Raw genomic sequence first — 17,365 nt, forward strand, 5'->3', positions numbered from 1 at the left:
ATTTTATATTTTTGTATATTGCTTCTTAAGTGAAAACTGTATAAATAAAAACATAGAAATTGTCAATTCTTCCAATGACGTCACAGCAATATCTTTGCGGGGGGATACGTTCGTTAATACCTAGGTGGATTGTTGATTGTTACCAACATAAACGAGTGACAGTTTTATATTCGTAAAATACCCTAAAAGCGTAGAGATCGTGAAAATTGGGAAACTCGAGGACGTTTTCGTTTGGTGTCAAAAAAGAAAAGTGGCGGAAATATCGATGTGATCTTCAGGGAAGCGGACGCGAAATGCGCTAAACGTGATCAACAATGACGAAACGTCCGATTCGCGCACGTCTCGTTTTAGTTCGAAGGTATCAATTCTTGGTTTTAAACTTTGTATGCTTGAAATATCGAATTAATTGTTATCTACGCCCCGTTTTCACATACCCGTTATCTTTTATTGTAGGGAAGAGTTGTGAAGGATGGTGTAAACGTAATAGTGCTATAATGGAGTCGCCTCCGTCCACTTCTACTTTATCTGAAACCTTTATGTTAAGCGATGACAGTGGCTTATTGTTGACCAGTGGCTCTATTTCCAGTGGTAGCATGAGTGGAGAGAGTCGTAGTTTTTGTGCACATTTACCAGAGGTAAATATTAATTTATGTTTGTTTTGTAAGTAATGTTATTGTTTTTAAGTTTCATGATAGTGATTGTGAAGACAAATCCTTATCACAAGCTGATTCTTTGGATGGGATGTCAGATATAATATGTGGTGAAAATTTCAACACATTAAAGAAAGGGCCACATTACACTGATCAAATTATCTTTAAAACAACCTCACCTATAGAACCACCCCCCGAATTCCAAGACAAACCAAGTACAGAAACTTACGAAAAATTCGCGGATTATTACACCGATTATTTATTAGACATGGCATTTCACGAATTCGAAAAATACCTTCGAGAATTTCACGCAACCCGCAACGCAAAAATGCAAATTTGCCAAACGACATTATCGCGCCCTTTTTGGTCGCCTTTAACGTTCAGTCCTTGTCATGGAGCGCGACCGAGTTCGCGAAGTTCATTGGGGTCATCCCGCCTTTCCAGTTCGCACAATTCCCTTTCAGTTCCAACAGCTCATCGCGCCGACGATTCCAGTTTTATTATGCAAGCTGTTTCTCACGATACCCTCACCTCAAATCAAATCAGTGACCTTTATAACGTTCCCTTCGATAGCGACGTTTACGCGATTCCCGTCGACACCATTTGTCCGCCGATCAAACCGAAACGCACACAACTTCACGCTGCAAAAAAACGAAGGAGACACACGTCTTCCGGTTTTCGAGAGTACGACTCACATTCGGGTAGACAAGTTGCGGCCGTTTCGATGACGACCAAAAAAATAATTAAATCGGAACATCGTTGCGTTAGCGTGGACGCTTCTTGTCCAACTGGAAAAAGACATAGTGTGGCAGGGACTTCGCAGAATAATCACGAATCGGAACCGATTCGAATGACGTTACAAGAGGTTCGTCAATATTTACAAACGTTGTATTCAAGCTCTTCCGATTCGTCCGAGCAGAAAGAGTATATTCTAAAACCCAACGCAATAAGGAATAATAATATTAATTTGGATACGCATAATGTGATGATGATGAAGGAGAATTTACTACATAATACAAGAGTTACAAATAATAGTAATAATATTAATAATAATAATAATAAGAAAAATGTTGTGAAAGGTGTGAAAAAGGTCAAAGAGGAAACGACTAAACCAGTGACTAATAGACAAGTATCTCCGAACAAACAGAATAAGTGGAAAAAGACCCAAAGTAGGATTTCGTCCTTTAAGCAGAGTTTGTGTAGTATTTTTAAGCCGAAAAAGACGTTGTTGGAGGAGAAGAGCGGCTGTAATTTTAAAGGGAGTTGTAATTTTAACGGGAGCTGTGATAATTTAGATCCCGATATTAATAAGAATATTACTAATCGTGCTTTACCCCCTTTACCACCTGAAGAGGAACATGCTATGGATTTTGCTACTAGTATTAGAAAAGTTAAAGATGTAATTATCTTCTTACTTATTTATACAGTTTGCATCAAAAGTAACCTTCCATGCTTGATTTGAACATGGTTTGAAAAATTTATTAAGATTGGTTACTTCAAATTCAGTGGGTTTACCCAGGCTTTGGGGTAGAAACATTTCAGTACCGCCCTTTATTGATTTTTGGGTGCTAAATCCAGGAAAAATAGTAAAACATTGTAGTTTTTTCGCAAATTAATTTTTTTTTTGGATGTCTCACAAATTTTAAGTTGGATTACGTTAGCATTACGCGTTTTCTATCTAAATCTAGTTAGATTTTTTATTTTATATAGAATTGAAGTCTAGTTTCGGCCCTTGGCCATCTTCAGACACTCTACGAAAAGATCAACATCTCTCATCTTATCCATTTTACAAACAAGTTGCTTAATATTTCTTTTTGTTTTGTTAAAAAAGATCACATATCAAAGTCGAAATTAAATTATTAGTTACTAATTTACAAAATTACAAAAATTATTAATTAGTTTACATATTTGTAATTGTCGTGAAAAATCCTTTAAAATGAGCCCAAACATGATAAGTTTAATTCCAATATTAGTCGAGATATAAGCAACTTCCGGTTTGAAATGTCAATGTCATTTTGACAAATTCTTAGTTTTTATAAAATATCTTAAAATTTATCACAAGAATAAAAATACAATAAAGAAAAATTAAAAATTAAGGTTGGTATTAACATTTAAAAATTAAATTGCTATCTTCATTGTTGCTAACTTCGGGTTTAATGTTTTTTATTCCAACTTTTTTGTTTTTTGAGATAAGTGCGTCTTGTTTGGACTCATTTTAAAGGTTTTTTTAATAAAGAATACATCATGAAAGAACACCATTAAGTAGTCCATTTGACTATTATATGACAACTAACTTCAGGTTTAACATGTCAACCTCAATTTTGACATATTTGTAATCGTTATTAAAAAACCTTTAAAATGAATACAAACACGACATATTTATCTTCAATATTAATGAAGTTACGGTCAACTTCCGGTTAGAAATGTCAACGTTAATTTTGACATATTTGTAATCGCCGTGAAAAATCCTTTAAAATGAGTCCAAACACGACATATTTATCTTCAATATTAATGAAGTTATGGTCAAGTTCCGGTTAGGAATGTCAATGTGATTTTGACATATTAATTTTTATAAAATGTCTTAATATTTGTCACAAAAACAAATATATAATAAAAGATGAAAAAAATTAAGGTTGGTATTAACATTTAAAAATTAAATTGCTATCTTCATTATTGCTAATTTCGGGTTTAATGTTTTTTATTCCAACTTTTTTGTTTTTTGAGATAAGTGCGTCTTGTTTGGACTCATTTTAAAGGTTTTTTTAATAAAGAATACATCATGAAAGAACACCATTAAGTTGTCCATTTGACTATTATATGACAACTAACTGCTGGTTTAACATGTCAACCTCAATTTTGACATATTTGTAATCTTTATTAAAAAATCTTTAAAATGAATACAAACACGACATATTTATCTTCAATATTAGTGAAGTTAATTTCCGGTTAAAAATGTCAACGTTAATTTTGACATTTGTAATCGTCGTGAAAAATCTTTTAAAATCAGCTGAAACATGATACGTTTAATTCCAATATTACTTGAGATATAAGCAACTTCCGGTTTGAATTGTCAATGTCATTTTGACATATTTTTAATTTTTATAAAATGTTTTAATATTTGTCACAAAAACAAAAATATAATACAAAAAATAAAAAATTAAGGTTGGTATTAATATTTAAAAATTAAATTGCTATCTTCATTGTTGCTAACTTAGGGTTTAATGTTTTTTATTCCAATTTTTTTGGGTTTTGAGATAAGTGCGTCATCTTTGGACTCATTTTAAAGGTTTTTTAATGAAGATGATAAATATGTTAAAATTGACGTTGACGTTTCAAACCGGAAGTGATTGTATCTCCATTAATATTAAAGTTAAATCTGTCGAGTTTGGAATCATTTTAAAGGATTTTTTATGAAGTTGACAAATATGTCAAAATTAAAAGTTGTAAGTTCGAATTATTTGGTTTTTTGATATAAATACGTCATGTTTGGACTCACTTTAAAGGTTATTTTATGAAGATTACGAATATAATAATAAAATTAAAGTTGGCACTGACAACTGAAACTTTTTTTCACGACTAAACTGGAATGTTTCTAGTTCTCGTTCTAGATTTAGTTCAATAAAAATATACAACATGGTAATATCAGCGTTGTCATTTATAAAATAGATAAGATGAGAGATGTTAATCTATTTGTAGAGTCTCTGAAGATGGCTAAGGGCCGGAACTAATCTTGGTATACAAGTATGAATTTATATCGAACATCAGCACGTCGATTAACTCGACAGGACATCTTGAGTTCATGTTTTTGTTTACTATCAGTCTACAAGTAAACCTTTTTTTGGTACACTCTGTTTTTTTCGCACGTCATACGTCATATAGTGAACTCGTTAAATTGCAAGATTAATTAAATTATAATTAATTATAATAATTAAAAGAATTATTAAATTGCCTGATTTTATCAGTTATTATTTATAATGACCAAGTTACCCATTATGAAAACTGCCCTGAATAATCAAATTGATACATCGGATATCTCGAACCATTTTCAAATTAGGCTTTAATACTTTTGATGTGGACTGTATAGAAATGATTGAATTAAATTAATTGTTTTTAGTATGGATGGTATTGGGGACCGTTAAGTGGAGAAGCAGCTGAAAAAATTTTATCGAACGAACCGGATGGATCGTTTATAGTTAGAGATAGTAGCGACGATCATTACATCTTCTCCTTAACCTTAAAATTAAATAATAGCGTTCGACACGTTAGAATAGAACATGATCAGGGTAATAATTTCTTACAATTAGTTACAAAAATGTTTTGTTCAATCCTACTGTCGAAATATGAATGTTGAAAGTTGTTTGCTGACTTGATGTGAATATGACTCAGTTTAATTTTTTTCAACCACTGCACATAGGGGTATTTCAGCTATCTACGCGGCGAAAAGTGAATCTCACAAAATTGGAAAAACCTTCATAAATCTACTACTTCCAAAAGTGAAAACGCTTTGCGTCTATCACCGTTCCAAGCATTGAAAATGTTTACTGAAAATGTTTACATTTGAAATACTAATAAAAAGTTCTTCCCATGTTATAATCTAATACAGCAAGCAAAAAAAGAGTGTTATCCGCCCCCAGAAACGTGCACAGTCACGAGTGTCAGCCAGAAACAATTACAATTTGACATAAGTGGTTGTTTATATCAATTACTAGCTGTACCCTGCGCGCGTTGCTACGCCACCAACTAAAATAAATTTGAAGGAAAGACATTACGCAAATATTCAATTCATTTTGAGTCATTTTATTGATTTTGTTCATTTTGAAAAAATTGTGAAATAGAAACCCTCGTGAGGTCATGCAGAACAACTTTGCTACAGGTCATCACATAATCAAATGCATAGTTTACGATTCTATAAAGGACATACAGACAAACATTCATTTTTATATACAGGGTGTTTCAGGTTTTTATAGCAGGACTTTAACAGTCGATAGATATTTTAAAATTAACCCAAAAACTTCATATAAACATAGGTCGACAAACGCTTTGTTTTGGAGATACAGGTGTTCAAATTAAATTTTTAAATTGATTTTTATTTAATATTACACGTGTATTTCAACCAATTCTTTTCAAATTTGGTATACGGAGGTTTTTTGGCATGGGAAAGACAATTATGGAGTCCGTTTTACTATAGCTGGTAGAGGACGCTCTGTAACGTATTCTTTACGGATTAAAATAACAATAACTTTTCAGTATACTTTTTGGCTTTTTGAATAAAAATTATTATTCTCTGTACTTTTTAAGCAAAAACGGTACTCTTATCAAAAATGTGCTAAAGTTGATCGTTTTCAAGATAATCTGCTTTTTATTATTCGACGTAGACCAATTTGTTTAGAGGATTTTTAAAGATAGGTATAATAATGTTTGCCATTGAAACAAAGTGGGTAAGTTCACTGATGTTTTAGTTTATTGTATCAAGTGTCAAATCACCAGTATGTATTCGTTAACGTGTTAAATTCAATTTTCTTGGTTATTAACGTGCTAAATTCATTACTCTTTTTCATTGTTTAATTTTTTGTTTGCTGCATAAAAACTTTATAAAATGCCGTTTTTGTAATGTGGAACGATGAATTGTTTTTCAAAAGACGTGGGATTGTAAACTTTCACAATTTACATATTTTGGTACCCCTACGTATTTAGTGTCAACGTCTGGGTAGGTGTTTATAATGATCATCTTTTTGGGCCATACTTTTTGCCACCACAACTAACCGCTGCGGCGTTCTTGTGATTTTTGGTAGCTGAACATAGTGGTTTCAACTTGATGATTGTGCAGCTTATCATGGTAGGGTGGTAAGAAATTGGCTAGACAACTATTCCTGCAAGATGGATTGGTCGAGGTGGACCAGTCGCATGGCCCCACGATCTGCAGACCTTAATCCTTTAGAATTTTTTGTGTGGAGATATTTGAAAGGAAAATTGTATGAGACACCTGTTCCCACAAGGGATGAACTTTTAATAGGGTTAGGAATTGAACTAAAATTGGAACTAAAAAAGTCACTTCGAACCAGTTTCTGAAGAAGGTGCAACATGGATCCGAAACGTCAAACCTTTTCTTAAAAGACGCACGGCAAAACCCGAAAGATTCTAGTGTTAGTTCTAGTTTTAGTTCTAATTTTAGTTCAATTAACTCCGGCCGTGAAAGCCTTCGTACTTATAGGATTAGGAAAGCTTGTAATGATAGAAGGCTGTTCTTAAATACCATTACTCGATCAGTAATTCGTCTGTCAGAATTATGCAAGCAAAATGATTACCTTTTCAACAATTACTTTAATGTTTTTCTGTTATTATTTAGATTAAAAACATTAGTTAATTTACCTACTTTGTTTCCATGGCACACATTATTTTAACTATCTTTAACTATCCTCTAAAAACATTGGTCTGTATCGAATAATAAAAAGCGGGTTATCTTGAAAACGATAAACTTTAGCGCATTGTGATAAGAGTACCCTTTTTGCTTAAAAAGTACAGAGAATAAGAATTTTTATTCAAAAAGTATACTGTCAGAAAAGTTATTGTTATTTTAATCCGTAAAGAATACGTTACAGAGCGCCCTCTACCGGCTATAGTAACACGGACTCCATAATCGTCTTTCGAATGCCAAAAAACCTCCGTATACTAAATTTGAAAAGAATCGGTTGAAATATGTAATAATATTAAATAAAAAACAATTTAAAAATTTAATTTGAACCTGTGACCTATGTTTATATGAAGTTTTTGTGTTAATTATAAAAGATCTATCGACTGTTAAAGGCCTGCTACAAAAACCTGAAACACCTGTATATAGACTAGCTGTATCCTGCGCGCGTTGCTACTCCACCAACTAAAATAAATTTAAAGGAAAGACATTACGTAAATATTCAATTCATTTTGAGTCATTTTATTGATTTTGTTCATTTTGAATAAAATATGACATAGAAACCTTCGTGGGCTCATATACAACAACTTTGCTAAAGATCATCACATGATCAAATGCATAGTTTACGATTCTATAAAGGACATACAGACAAATATTCATTTATATATATACAGGGTGTATCTGAATGACTGCAACAAACTTCAAGTGGTGATTCTTTAATGAATTTTAAGGGTACTTTAATATATGAACCATGGGCTACTTCGGCCTCCCTGGGGAGCTACGCCCCTCCATAAACGCTAGGAAAATGAAATTTAGGGAATATGTTTAACTCATAATAGGGCACGCTTTGATGCTATTTGTACTTTCAACCTACCCTTCTAAACTACTAAACGTAACCACACCCGTTCAATTTATACTTAGATTTTTTTTATGAAGATGATAAATACATTGGAAAAATTTCAGTTAGATAAGTAAAACTATTCTAAAACTTTTTTATCTCTCTGAAGTTCTTCGAAAATTTAATAATTTCGGAGAAAAAAATAATTAAGCAAACACTAACTGTTATGCTGTAGGGTTGTTAATCGAAAGTTGGAATGAATTTATAATGAAAAAAGCTTAGTAGGCTTTGCAATCTTTGTCATAAATATTTTTGACGTTTAAATGTCAGTGGTTTTCTTACTATTATTATTGTTTTATTTAAAATTTTGAGCGTAAATGCGATAGAACTATATTCAAAAATTAATTTGAATACAGTTCTATTTATTCTACTGTGTAGCTCTTTAGGGGAGCCGAAGTCCCCTATGGTTCATATATCAAAGTACCCTTAAAATTCACTAAAGAATCACCCCTTGAAGTTTGTTGCAGTAATTCAGATACACCCTGTATATAGATAAGAAATGTCGACATGAAATTAAACATGCATTAACGAATTTTAATACCGATTTTTCTCTAAATAGCAGGATTGAACAAAATGCTATACAGCATACGTGAAAACTAATATTTTCCACTAACTTGTATGTCTTTCCACATAATCCGACATACCTAGGCGTTAATGTAAAATCTTAGTTTCCTCACTTGTACTGTAATATACTATTTTTTTTTAAACTTATTTAATTTTAGGTAACTTTAGCTTTGGAAATTACACCAAATTTAAATCTCAAACAATCGTAGAATTTATTGAAAATGCCGTTGAACATTCGCGGAGCGGCCGTTATTTATTCTTTTTAAATAGGAGGCCAACAATCGGACCCGCTCGTGTACAACTTTTACATCCCGTTTCTAGATTTAAGCAAATACAAAGTTTACAGCACATGTGCAGGTACTAAATTATTAATTACTTATTTTTTATAAATTATTTTTTAATTGATTTTATTTTAGGTTTGTGATAAATAAACATGTAAGAAAAGACTTGATACAACAATTACCGTTACCGCGTCGTATGATTGATTATTTGAGTACTCCTCATTATTATTCGGAATTAATTGATGATGAACAAATGGAACAAGAGGTTCATAGAGAAACGAGTACTCCCATCGTCGAGGAAGAGGGTACCGTTAGTCGAATTGGGAATTATATTTACGTTCGGACGAATAATAGTGTTGGTACACAACACTCGTAAGGTTTGACCAAAAAAAAAATGTTAAATTATGAATTAAAAGCAGATAATCATTTGGGATTGTTTAGGATGTGATAATTTTTATTAAGAACAACGTTAACGAACAAGGTTGAGTTTTTTTTTGTAGGTTACGTCTTGATGATTTGATTTAAGATACTTTTAATAATTTATTTGTATCAAAAGTTTAATTTATTTTTAAAATCAATAATATAATAATTGTAGGCATATCACTTGGAATTTATGAACAAACAAAAAAAGAAACAAGTTTTTTATATGAATAGATAAAGTGATCGAATTTAAGTCACTTATTAATAATATATTATCTTTAAAGTTTAAAAAGTCATCAATTTATTTAATAAATAATAAAAAAAATATTAACTATAAAAAAAGAATTAAAACCTTTATTACATATTAAATTGAATGAAGAATTAATTATTATTTTCTCTGACCAAAGTTCTAATTGTGATCTTTTTCTAGTACATGTAAACTTTACGTATCAAATAGGGCAGCAAATATCATCATCATCTTCTATAGAGTGCTTTAATATGAAATAAGAACGATTTGAAAATTTTAAGTTTCGCTACGCGCGCGCGGTTTAGATTTTTTTTATAATTGCCGAGCCGAAGTTCCAGTGCAGACGACTTCCTATAACAAAACATATAATACAACATTTCCAAAACAGGAAAGTGAAGAGCAGAAACAAACGTAGCCGTAGATCCGCCTCTTCATTCTTTTTGTAACGTTTTGTTATTTTAAATATAATGAAATGAAAAAGAAATCAAATTGGTTTTCTTTTTATCATAAACCACGACATCCAACTTGAAACGTTTTATTTAGTAACATCATAAATCCTAATATCCATTAATGTTATTAAACATAAATTTAGAGCTTTAGATTTTTAATTAAATTATTTATTTTATTTTTAGTATAAAATACTACGAAGACTTTCTTTTGGAATCGTTTATGAATGTGGAATTTATGAATCTAGGAAAAGTAATTACAACTCAATAAAAGGCAATAAGTGTTAGAGGATTGAAATGGAATTGCGTGAAACGTAGAGAAGTTGGAATAAATAGAAAGATTTCAAAATTGCAGAAAATTATTTATAAATAAGTTATACAGGATCTTAAGAAAACGAAAACTCAAGCCATTAATTCCAAGTCTATGCTTCCACTCTGTATAACAATACTGAATTGAACATCCAGTGACAAGATGGGATTTGATAGGAATTTCCAGTTCAACCTCATGGTCAAGATCGTTTGTTATCCAGCAACTGAAATACTGGAATCTATGTAATATGAATAATTTCCTGCATTATCTTTTTGGCATACGTGTCACAATCACTGCTTTTATTTTGTTTATGTTTATTTTTAATCTTAAAGCATCTCCTTCCCTGGTCATGGTGTTCAAAAGTCGATGCCATTTGTTCCCAATACAGCTTCTTAATAATAAGGGACACATTTTTATAGTCTACACCATGTTGTGTTAGGGTTTCGATAAATTCTGTATGTTTTACTCGATCAAACGCTTTTTCATAATCGATAAAGTAGAGAAACACGACTTTGCGTTGATTTCGGCACTATTGTAGCAGTCTCTTGTAGCGTTATCAGCTAAAGGTTAAAGCCAATAATTGTGGTGCCTTTAATTTTACACGCAAGCTGTCTCCTCTTCTATCTTCCTATTATATAAAAGGTCTTCTTGAGAAACTATCTACAATCAAGGAGCTTTTGACCGTAAATTGTCTTTTGTACCGCACTTTGAAAATATTGCATCTTCTGCAGCGAGGATGCTTGGTTTCGTTTTGCACCTTTGTATTGTCCAAAATGGAATATGAGTTTGTAATTTCGTCACCATAATATGTGTGTCATAGACTTTTATTGGAAAGAATTCAGAGGAGATTTCTCAAATATTTGTCTCTACGCTGTACGGATCGCGCACCCCTGCTGCGCGTCACAACTTTTCTGCACTGGACGTAAGAAGAGATGACCATGACAAGTTTTTACAGAAGTTAGTGCAAGGTGATTTGGATTGTGGTTGGTTGGTTGTCAACAACCAACTACAATCCAATTCACCTTCCGTGACAATCATTTTTCCTGCGTGTACAACACGTAGTACCAATGAGTTTTATCTGAGGAATTGTAGTGTATAATAACAATAATAGTGTATTTGTTTTATAGTATGTGCTATTTCTTTTACTTTCTTGTAATATTGTCCTGTAATTGATCTTTTTTGGGCAATAAAGTCAATTATTATTATTATAGTATCTGAAGGTCAAGCTGTGCTTCCCTTACACCAAGTCCCATACAGAATCCAAATTGATTGTCGCTTAGTTTTTTTTCGCATTCTCTGTATACAGGGTGTTTCGGTGACTCGGGGAACAAATGTAACCACATGTACAAGAGTGAAAATGATAACGAATGATGTAAAAAAAAATTCCAAAAAATGCCATCAAAGTTAGAAAATTTTAACATATTTTTCTAAATATCTTAAACACTATTTATGGTAAAGCGTTGAAATTTGGTACAGTATAAATCAATGTGATGTAAAATCGTTAGGCAGTTTATGAGTTGGATCGGTCCGGGGGAACAACGCTATACAGGCTGTTCCTAAAGTTTGTTTGCTCAGAACTTTTTTATTCTACCATAACCCTACATTTATTTTTGCAGTTTCTAATAGTAAATTTAGTTTAGAAACTTTTATTACTGTTAGATAATATTTCATTTGAAAAGGGTTTGAAAATTTGCAGACTTGTGATGTTTGATGCCAGCTTTTTAACTAAAATATTTTCAGGTTCCGGGTACTTGTGGTTAGACGTGCAGAGGTGACAATTTTCATATTTCAAATCCTGTATTTTATTACATTTTTGAAATCTTTGTTCAATTTTAGACCACACAACATTACCTTCAATAATTTATAAATCATCTCTGATCGCTGGAAAACAAGGTTTGTGTTAGGAATGTTGTAATGGTAATGTATTATCGGACAATCAGTAAGGTTCGTTGAAATGCTATACAGGGTGTTCAAATTATAATGTCAAAGTTGAACTTAAGAAAAGCCCAAAACTCAATTTTTTCAAATGGCAACCTTAACATATGAATTCATTTTCGAATTCTATGAAAAAAGATGATCAATTGTGTAGAATGTCCTGCACCATAAATTATAATCAGATTCAAATAATCCTCATTACTAAAACCCAAACGTGGCATTTTTTGAGAACAAAACACTACAAAATGTAACTTAGTTATCACACCAACAGAAATAAACTAGCCTTAGGAAATGTCAAACTGTTTAGTTTTTCTGTCGTTCATTTGTTTTCTAATGTGTTGCTATTTAGCGAAATTTCTTGTGATTTCGCTTAAAAATTGTTTTAACACGATAAACATACATTTTAGACATAGGTTTACATTCTACATAAAGTTGATCCAAAATTTTTCATAAAATTCAGATATGAATTCATATGTTGCCATTTGAAAAAAATGACTTAGGCTTTTCTTAAGTTCAACTTTGATATTATAATTTGAACACTCTGTATATCATTTCGAAGAACTTTTTGATTCTCCAATAATACATAATCACCACAACATTCCCATCACAATTTTTTTTTCTAGCTGTATATTTTTACATATTTAGATTTGTCTGTTTTCAAGGTTTATTGTTTCCAGAAACCCAGAAACGTCTGCATATTTTGTTCATTAGCAGTATTAAGTTTTATCATTTCTACATATATTTCGTCTAGACCTAGGGCCTTTCGTGTCTTACAGCATCCTACATCCTTTGGACTAATTAGTATTTGATTATTATCATCTACTCATTGTAGTGAATCTTTCCTAAATATTTGTAACTTGCTTTACCTTTTTGTATGTATTGAAGTGGACATGTTTTCTTATGTATTATATTTTCTTACATGTATTCTTCTTTCGCTTTCCTGATGTCTCTCCGTGTTTCTTTATATTTCGCTTCATTTTGATTTTTGTAAGATCTTCGAATATCTATCAGTTTTCAAATTTTTTCTGACATCCATACATTTTTTGTAAATCCTATACTGTCTTGTAATTTTCCTGTTGGTAAGACTGTAATTTTTGTTTTGAAAGTGTGCTAAATTTTTTAGACTGTCGAAAATCGTCTAATTCTGTTGGTGTTTTACTTTTCACATCATTTTTCTTTGAGTCGTTGGGTATTTTCTCTATTTCTGGTTGTTTAAGTTTTTGGATTGAATTTGTGTTTGATCGAAGAAGTTCAATTTAATTGAGATCTCCGATTTCTAATCAAGTTGATTATTGCATTATCTCCATGAATATATTCTTCTCTTAATCTTTTCGTCACTGAGAATGATTTAGAAATTTTATTTCTCAATTTTACTACATTTTCAAGTTTCTTTTCCATGCCTCTCTTTGTTAAAATTTAAATATCTTTTCTAAAGGTGTATATATATACAAGTCGTTTAGGTAAATCCCAAGCTATTTACTTCTCAATTCATTTTTTATTGCAAGGTAAAAATGTTATCGACACATGATCTTTGTGTTATCTATACACAAAAAAGATTTATTCCTTTTTTTTTTAATATTTACACAAATACATAAATTAAAATACAGATAATGATAACTAAAATTACAGCGCCTGTTACAATTAAAATGTACTTTTTTGTTAGAAATTTAAGTTGATGTACATGGACTTCTTGAACATGGGGTTCATGTCGAGCAGAATCAGTTGCTTGTTGAGGTTCACTTTCTGTTTCAGAAATTACTGTACCTCTTAACCCAATTCTAGCTTCATATTCTTTACATACATCAGATATGTTAAGTACTTCAGACTAAAAAGAAAATATATTAAAAAAAATATAAGAATTGTAAAGATTTTTTACCAGCAATTTTCTTAATTGTTCATTTTCGGCTTGTATGTCTTCTAATTTCACTGATTTTTTTTTAGTAACTTGAACGTATTGATGCTTGAGTTCTTCTTGTTTATGTTGTTGTTCTTTTTGTTGATGTGGTTCTTGTTCTTTTTGTTGATGTGGTTCTTGTTGTTTATGTTGATGTGGTTCTTGTTGTTTATGTTGCTGTTGTTCTTTTTGTTGATGTTCTAGTTGTGGTTGGAACATGAATGGTTGATTCTGTTGTAATCGACTAGAATGTGTCTCACTTGGAACGATTTTTACATATCCCTTAACTTTATGGACTATACTTTCCTGTAACATTTCAAAATTCTTTAAGATTGACATGAAATCAAAATTAAGTTGCTGCGTTTTCCTATGCCTCTTAAGCGATTGGTATCTGGTGGTAAGAGCAGTAAGATCATCCATGTTATTAATCGTTTTTGTCATTAATTCATTAGTACCGTGTTCTATCGTATTTAATTCTTTTATTAATTTCGACGTGTCTTTTGATGTTCCAATTTTATTAAGCACTTTTCTCATAGAAGCAACTAATTATTGTAAAAATAGTAGTAATTAGAAAAAAAATTGTATTATTTCTTTAATACCATTTTTTGTTATCTTTCGTATTCCAGAATCGATCGCTTTAGTGAGGTTTTCATACTCCTTTTCCTTGAACAGCTCACTTTTTTTTCTAGTCAACGAGGCAACTTTTTTCATGGTTTAATCTATAAACACCACAAAAAATATATTCTCAGATATAACGCCGTAGAATATGTCACAGAACTGTCAATAATATCATTGAGATTGTGTTTTATAGTATTTCTGATTTTCGTTATTGATCAAATCTTTAAAGGTTTTAAATTACGCGGAAGGAGTTCTTGAATATTTCTATTATATTTTTATCAGTGAGGTAGGGGTTTTTAGAAAATGTTTTTATGAACTTTATTTTCCCTTGGTTGAAGAGCACTGAACAAATAATCCAGCATTATGTATTATGTTATGATTTTAGTAGGTCGTCGCCCATCTGGAAATACATAATTCAAGAAGTTTTATCTTTAGTGGTTTCAAAAAGTACATGTCGCCATAGCTGCATTACATGATAAAGTTGTTAATAAAGTTTTATTAAGAAAAACTAACCAATAAACAAAAACATTAAACAAGAAATAAGTAACTACCTACTACTACAACAAATACTCAAAATGGCCACCGTTTTCTTGTAAACATGCGTTAATTCTATGCCGAAAATTGCATTGTACTCTTTAAAGTGGAGCGGGATTGCGCAGGGTGTTAGAAACATTTAAAGTTCTCTGTTTTAGGTCTTCTTCGCTGTCAATAGCAGAAGAGTAAATTTTTGTTTTCAAGGCACCCCATAAAAAGAAATCACAGGGTGTTAGATCTGGTGATCTTGCTGGCCATTTTACAGGAGCATCATTTCCTCTTCCTATCCAATTTGGATAAACAGTATTTAAATACTGACGTACTACTGATGAAAAATGTGGCGGTGCACTATCATGCATAAACCACATATTTTGTTGAAGTAATAAAAGCAAATCTTCTAGTAAAATAGGTAACGTTTCTTGCAAAAAAATTAAATAATTATTTCCATTTAAATTATTTGGTATAACAACTGGCCCTATAAGAAAATTATCGATAATTCACATATTCACTTTAAATTCATGTTGAAAATGAGTCACTTTTGTTGCATGGGGATTTTCATCGGAGTAGACATGTACATTATGGAAGTTAGTTAAAATTACAAAATATTACGCAGGATTCTGAATCAATAGGTAATAAATCTTGAATTTTTTGAATATGAAATGGATGGAGATGTTGTTCTTGTAAAGCGTTATGAACAACTGATTTTGGAATCGCTAATTCCAATGCCAGTCGTCTACAACTTATTTTTGGGTCTTCTTCTACTCTGTCTAGAATTTGTTCCTCAGTTGCTACTGTTCTCGTAGTACGTTTACGTCCACAATCAAAAGCCCGTGGCTTTGAACTACCAGTCTCCCGAAGACGTTTAACAATGCTTGCAAAAGTTTGGCGATTTAGTACTCTGCGGTTAGGAAACATTTCCCTGTAAACTCTAACACTCTCGCGACTATTGCTGTTACAAAATTCATAAACTAATAACATGTCTATTTGTTCGCCATATGAAAAATTCATGATGAATCAAAGATAACACGCAAAATAAAAAATACGAATACCACTGTCAAGTTTCAGTTACATAAACAGTTTTTGTTTTTAACATTAATCATACCTAGCGAACTATTAACAGAAGCGTTACTAGTGTCATACAAACGCATGACCAAAAAATGAATAAAATCCATTGAGGATTTGTCGACTTATTTAAAAAAATATATTATTTTTAAAGCTTTCTAGCGTCTAAACAAATTAATTTTGTATATACAGGTGTCCGGTATCTTCCGCATCAGAGCATTATACGGTTGTAGGATACATTATTTTCAAGCGATCTATCTAATAAAATTTTTTCGAAATGTTTATAATAACCGCACGGGAACTGTTTAAAATTCTCCGCTATTATCCAATAGCGGACGATTTTGATTCACACAAATAGTTTATTTCTCTTTCCATGTCGAATCTATTGGTGAGTACACGTGAGAAACGTGTTTGATGGACGCGGCGGTCCGGCCGAGGGTGCGGCCGATTACCTGAATCTGATTTACGATTTGCCATTGGACGTCGAAAAACAGTTCCCGTGCGGTTATTATAAACATTTCGAAAAAAATTTATTAGAAAGATCGCTTCAGAATAATCTTTCCTACCACCGTATAATGTTTATGTTTATTGATGATGCAACAAAGAATTTACAAGCCCACAAAAAAAAAAATACAAAAAATAATACATAAAAGTAAATAAAATAATAAACACTCTGAAATTATCAACAAAACCGGACTTAATAACAGCGCATCATCAAAAAGAGCCGAGTCAATGCAGACATAGCTTGTCTGCTATTGTTTTTCATCGGCCCTTTTATAATAGAAATAATAAATAAATTGGTTTCAAACAAGATAGCACTAACTATATATATATATATAAAAAAACTATATTAACAGAAGTAAGCACCTAAATTAGTTAGCAATGAAAAATAACAATAATAAGGAATAATAAAAAAAAATACAACAAAATTAAAGAACAAAAACATAGCAAAATGAAGAAAAGGTTGAACAAGCTGCCGCGAACAATCTCCCCCTGCCCTGTTAGGTCATACAATTCAGAAATGCAAAAAGTGAATATTACCTCTTAATAAGAACTTAAATTTAAGATTTAAATTTAAATGCTGTTCTGCTCAATCA

General features: G+C 31.4%; 2 protein-coding genes across 3 annotated transcripts; one reads left to right on the plus strand and one right to left on the minus strand.

The window, feature by feature from the left end:
• Positions 1 to 165: 165 nt before the first annotated feature.
• On the plus strand, positions 166 to 9,400 carry LOC111417696 (Suppressor of Cytokine Signaling at 16D). 2 transcript variants are annotated; one of them, XM_023050055.2, is made up of 6 exons: positions 166 to 358; positions 454 to 635; positions 685 to 2,049; positions 4,765 to 4,933; positions 8,680 to 8,878; positions 8,938 to 9,400. In XM_023050055.2, exons 2-6 carry the CDS (start codon positions 495 to 497, stop codon positions 9,176 to 9,178), a joined length of 2,115 nt encoding a protein of 704 aa, XP_022905823.2. In that variant the 5' UTR covers positions 166 to 358; positions 454 to 494; the 3' UTR covers positions 9,179 to 9,400. The 2 variants fall into 2 exon arrangements, with proteins under 2 accessions (XP_022905823.2, XP_022905824.2); XM_023050056.2 differs by lacking the exon at positions 166 to 358 and having other exon boundaries at positions 556 to 635; positions 696 to 2,049.
• A 4,273-nt stretch (positions 9,401 to 13,673) lies between these two features.
• LOC139432624 (syntaxin-12-like) lies at positions 13,674 to 16,698 on the minus strand. The gene is made up of 3 exons (XM_071201313.1): positions 14,654 to 16,698; positions 14,037 to 14,596; positions 13,674 to 13,985 (listed from the first exon to the last, which is right to left on the minus strand). Exons 1-3 carry the CDS (start codon positions 14,763 to 14,765, stop codon positions 13,740 to 13,742), a joined length of 918 nt encoding a protein of 305 aa, XP_071057414.1. The 5' UTR covers positions 14,766 to 16,698; the 3' UTR covers positions 13,674 to 13,739.
• Positions 16,699 to 17,365: the final 667 nt, after the last annotated feature.

This window comes from Onthophagus taurus, chromosome 1, assembly GCF_036711975.1.
Source record: "Onthophagus taurus isolate NC chromosome 1, IU_Otau_3.0, whole genome shotgun sequence".
NCBI classification, from domain to species: Eukaryota; Metazoa; Arthropoda; class Insecta; order Coleoptera; family Scarabaeidae; genus Onthophagus; species Onthophagus taurus.

Excerpts from the sequence above, each read along its gene's own strand:
- LOC139432624 (XM_071201313.1), bottom strand. The coding sequence starts at position 14,765 with ATGAAAAAAGTTGCCTCGTTGACTAGAAAAAAAAGTGAGCTGTTCAAG. Across the intron at positions 14,597-14,653 it reads ACGAAAGATAACAAAAAATG|TTGCTTCTATGAGAAAAGTG; the intron begins GTATTAAAGAAA and ends TACAATAATTAG. Across the intron at positions 13,986-14,036 it reads AACAATTAAGAAAATTGCTG|TCTGAAGTACTTAACATATC; the intron begins GTAAAAAATCTT and ends TTTTCTTTTTAG.
- LOC111417696 (XM_023050055.2), top strand. The coding sequence starts at position 495 with ATGGAGTCGCCTCCGTCCACTTCTACTTTATCTGAAACCTTTATGTTA. Across the intron at positions 2,050-4,764 it reads GTATTAGAAAAGTTAAAGAT|TATGGATGGTATTGGGGACC; the intron begins GTAATTATCTTC and ends AATTGTTTTTAG. Across the intron at positions 4,934-8,679 it reads TAGAATAGAACATGATCAGG|GTAACTTTAGCTTTGGAAAT; the intron begins GTAATAATTTCT and ends ATTTAATTTTAG.